The 4,940-nt window shown below is 40.2% G+C and overlaps 1 protein-coding gene across 1 annotated transcript; it reads right to left on the reverse strand.

Annotated features, from left to right (window-relative positions):
• Nucleotides 1-877: 877 nt before the first annotated feature.
• Nucleotides 878-1,726, reverse strand: LOC142469178 (histone H1-like). Its single transcript, XM_075576142.1, has one exon. It carries the CDS (start codon nt 1,681-1,683, stop codon nt 1,006-1,008), a length of 678 nt encoding a protein of 225 aa, XP_075432257.1. The 5' UTR covers nt 1,684-1,726; the 3' UTR covers nt 878-1,005.
• Nucleotides 1,727-4,940: the final 3,214 nt, after the last annotated feature.

Below are 4,940 nucleotides of genomic sequence, written 5' to 3' on the forward strand. Positions count from 1 at the left end.
TGTTACCTCCACAATGTACTGATCTTTTAATGTAAAGTAATAGGGGAGCCCCTGCTTCTGCCACTGACAAGTAAATGGTGAACGGTGCTTTGGGTATATGCACAGAAGAAGGTGGGGTAGAGATAGAACCCAAATATAGCACTCAAGTTCACACTCTGGTGATGAATGAATGGTTTAAAACATAACTATTAACTGCAACAAGTATGTAAACTATTGGGTATTAAAAACAACGACCTGAAGGTGTTCTGACCTTCAATACTGGAACCGTATAGGTTCAGGGTCTAAAGTAGTAGTGTGTTCTATGAGATTCAAGTAACACACTAAACAGTCCTTATAAGGATCTGAGGTAAGGAACAAATCTTACAGGGTGTGCGCTTAGGTAAGTACTGATAGCTGCAAATCACTAATGGCAAACACTGGCCTAGGGTGAATACCTGTTTACACTGAGGCGAGGTCTCTTTTCACCACATTATAGTAGTATCCTCACTTGCTGATTTGGATATCTATCTATATAGTGCGCTGTGCCAACGAGGCAGACCAGGCTAGGGTCTGGGTTGATACAGCAACTACACTGATTGTAGCTCTACGGTAGTCCGTTACAGTGACCACATGACTGATTCCTTGGGGACAGTGGTTGATTTATCCACTAGTCCACCACTGCTTGTTACACACTGAGGTTTACTCGCAGTCATATTTACTGATCCAGAACACTGAACAGTGTTCAGACCTTAGGATCCTAGCGTTTAATACTCGTATTAAAACCCATCATTATAATTTTGGTTATTAAAGAGTTGATTTTGTATCTTTCATTTCACATCCAGTTGGTGTCTGAGAGCCCATACTAGGTTTATTTTCTTTGCCTGTTCTCCGGTGTAAAACAAACCATTGCATGTGATAAGATGGAGACACATTCTAAGTTACACATTATGTGCAGAGCTCTCTTTGTGGGGTTGTGGTGGCTCTTAAAAGAGCCTTTGTGTTTGTAAGAGGCTGAAGTTCTCGGTCTCACTTCTTAGAAGCTGCTGCCCTCTTGGGCTTTGCTGCCTTGGCCTTAGCTGGACTCTTAGCAGCTTTGGGCTTTGCAACCTTTTTAGCCGCCGGGCTCTTCACAGCCTTCTTGGGCTTGGCAACTTTAGACTTCTTCGGACTTTTTGCTGCCTTCTTGGCGGCCGCAGGTTTCTTCACCTTTTTCGGGCTTTTCTTCACTCCCGCAGGAGCCTTTTTGGGCTTCTTGGGGGACTTGGCGGGTTGTTTCCTTGCCGCTGGCTTCTTGGCGGGTTGTTTCCTTGCCGCTGGCTTCTTGGGTTTCCCCGCCTCCTGTTTCCTGGCCGCCTTCTCCTTGCTCTCCAGCTGCTTCTTATTCAGCTTGAACGATCCGGAGGCTCCGCTCCCTTTCAGCTGGATCAGGGTTTCCTTGCTCACCAAGCCCTTAAGAGCCAGCTTCAGGCGGCTGTTATTCTTCTCCACATCGTAGCCTCCTGCAGCCAGAGCCTTCTTCAGAGCGGACAGGGAGACCCCGCTGCGCTCTTTAGAGGCGGACACAGCTCTCACTATAAGATCGGACACGCTGGGACCGGACTTTGCTGGGCGGCTTTTCGAGGCTCCCGCCGCTTTCTTCGGCTGCTTCTTCTTGGCGGCGCTTTCAGCTGGAGGAGGAGGAGGCGCAGGAGCGGTCTCGGCCATTTCAGCTGCAGCAGGTAAAATCCCGGAACACAGTGACAGAAAGTTATACTGGGGCGGGGAGCTGCCGGGAGTTATATACACAGCCTGCTGTTCTGTGATTGGTTAGTGGTCGGAGTGAGCTTCTCTCTCATTGGTTATAATCAATGTGCCCCGCCCCTGTCTCTCATCCACCTGGATCACAAACACTGCTCTGACTTTGTGTTTCTGAGGCTGCAAGAAAAGGGCATTTTATCCTCTAATTATTACTACAATTCCCCTTCTTGCATTTCATTTATAAGGAATTATATTCTCTTCACTGTTGTATCATTTTGTTGTTGGAAAAGTACAAACACAATTAGGAATAATGGGTGAAAGTTCGGCTCTGTATCATGGGATTTGCCAGATTGTCTTCATATCTGTCTATTTCTGTCACTTTTACTTTGCTCAGACTACATGTGCCACCTCCATCCTCATACAGTGACACGAAGAACATATTATTGTACAGTATCAGTTTCAAATAAAGTGCATACCAATAAATAAAGATGGTCTGGGGATTCACTATATATGTACAAGTAGCACAGAAGTCTGCATTGCTGTCATGTTGTTCCATTACCCCCGTACTGAGCTCTGTATTATTTAATTGTCAGATATGAATATTTGTTATTGAATGGGAGATTAAAAACCCTGTATTACACCTGTTCTGCAAATGATTAGTTTAGAATTCTATGTATGTAACATGTTTTCTAAGAAGAAAAAAATTCATAGTAACATACACATCATATGAATTACTGTAAATAGTTTAATAATGTAACAATAAAACAAATATTTTTTTAAGCTTTATAAAAGAATTGTGATGTGTTATAAAGTTGTATTTCAGTTATAAAATAATATATATATATATTAATGGATGAATAGGTCATTAATCACCCTGTGGGTTGTTATGTAACCATGTACTGTAATGTTCCTATTAGCACTCTTTTTATAGGAACTGCAATGTTTTGTGACCATAATCGTTAACCAAATTGTGTGAAGTGACGTTTCCTCTTAACAGGAGATTGCTATCCTGCCCATGATATGTTTTTAATTCCTGCACAACACATCCAGCAATTTGCTGCCACATTACTGCAGGTTGTGTAGACCTTTCTCTTCATATGCATAGCAATGTGCTGCTACCTACTTCAAGATGTGCAAGACCCTTTCACACACTTATAAATTGATACACCTTCCATGTTTGTTAGATTATACATATGAATAATTGTTTTAGTAAACACTCTGGAAGCCACTGCCTGGATCACAGTAACCTTTGTATTTTTCTGGTTTGTTCTCTTTGGTTATAATTGTATGTTTTTTTTTACAAAACCTGTGTAGCACTTTCTCCCTCTCCGGTTTGACGACGGTGGCGCCAATGATGAGAGGCTGCGGTAGTTTTTCTGTCCCTCACTGACAAGATCAGGTTGTATAGCTTCATTCTCCTGGTTAAATTGTGCTGTGCCGTCATCCAATACTGAGCACTAGTGATCGCGATGTTGCCTTTATACGTGAATATGAGGAGGTCATTTGTAGGATTCACTCTGCTAAGGCTAGATTAACAGCTGTTCCAGACAGTCACGCTGCAACATCTACCTATATGTGCTAAGTATTGATACTCAATCTGTGATAAATATTGACATGGGAATTTTTGAATGCTATGTAACGAATCTGTGTGCTATATTGCTTGGAATACTGAAGTGTGCAATTCAGATCTATTACCACTTGGTGATATTATACAGAAGGAGTTAATTGCAGAAACTATTCTGCTCTGGTGATACATACAGCCGTCTCAGCTGGTCAGGTTGTCAGGCTAGTTAACATTTGCTGGATATTAGCATGCATTAGAAGCTTCGTTTCATGCTCAATACAATGTTACTCAATTGTGTGTGCTTGGGCTACTCCATGTAACGTTTTGATCATTGAAGTTTGTTATTTAGACTTTAGGACACATGATGCTATTTTGTATCTATGCTATGCAGACTATATTTAGTCTTGTGGTCGTTATTCTACACTCCACACTTATTAATATTGTGATGAAGAGCATATTTATGTCCTTACTGGCACTATATATAAGCAGGTGGTTGCAATAATATACTATGGGCTAGCCATTTATACATAGAGAGATACAGCTGCAGTTTATTGTATTATCGTGACCTATTACACCTCTAAATATTAAAGCATGTATGCAAATGTAGATGGTTAATTCACTATCTGTTAATTTATAACAGGATATTTTAGTTCTGATGTTTGACTTCATCCTTAGATGGTTATTATGCTATTGCACCTTTCTATATAAACTATAAGTGGAATACAAGATTAAAGACTTAGACCTCTATGGACATTAAACATCTATGAGGAGTTATATGATGTGAAGATACTACATCAAATTAGAGGTCTAGATTATACATGGATATCTATTTTTTACTAATAAAAATATTCCACCTATTAGTGTATTATTGTGGACAGAAACTACACAATTAATCCATGGTATTTGGATACCTACACATGTTACTTGATATATGCAGCCTCTCATTGGTGAATTTTACTGCACTGTAAATAAAATCACGAATCGTCGACATCAAATGTTTAATAAAACTGTATTTTTTTTCCAAGTATTAGTGCTACATAAGAGGATATTTATATCATAACTTTGTTCTCTTAATCTGGATATTAGAATCTGTAGGATCATTTGAGATCTTTATATCCAAATAGTTACTTTGAGTGCAAGTGGTAGGAACACTTATGTGGGGGTCTTTCTCTTCTCCATCAAAAGTTTGAATATTTCGAAGGAGACAGCAAGGAAACAACTACAAGACTTTAAGCAGAAACGTTTCTACGTCCCACTTTCAGTAACATTTCCAGCGGACAGCGTCTGAAGTCTGGAACCAGATATGTTCTAAGTGAGACTTTCAGCACCATTTGGAGTGGAAAGTGTGGGAGCTGCTGGAGGCTCATGCCGATTTGAGCTCCAGGACTTTCCAGGACTTTTCGGGCTAAGTCCCGGTCAACCAATGAACTATTTAAAGACTTTGTTTCAATCAGGAAAGTTAGTTTTTTAACCCCCAACCCCCAGTAAGTGTATTTTCTTCTGTCAATGGTAATCCATGGTGTGTTTGCCTATCTCTACGGAATACATAAACATTTATTTTTATTTATTGGCTGTGACGGGAGCTTTGTGACAGGCTATACTAATACACCAAATAACTGGGTTAAACTGAACGAGGCTTAGATATAATAAAGTATATTTA

This window comes from Ascaphus truei, chromosome 18, assembly GCF_040206685.1.
Source record: "Ascaphus truei isolate aAscTru1 chromosome 18, aAscTru1.hap1, whole genome shotgun sequence".
NCBI lineage: Eukaryota > Metazoa > Chordata > Amphibia > Anura > Ascaphidae > Ascaphus > Ascaphus truei.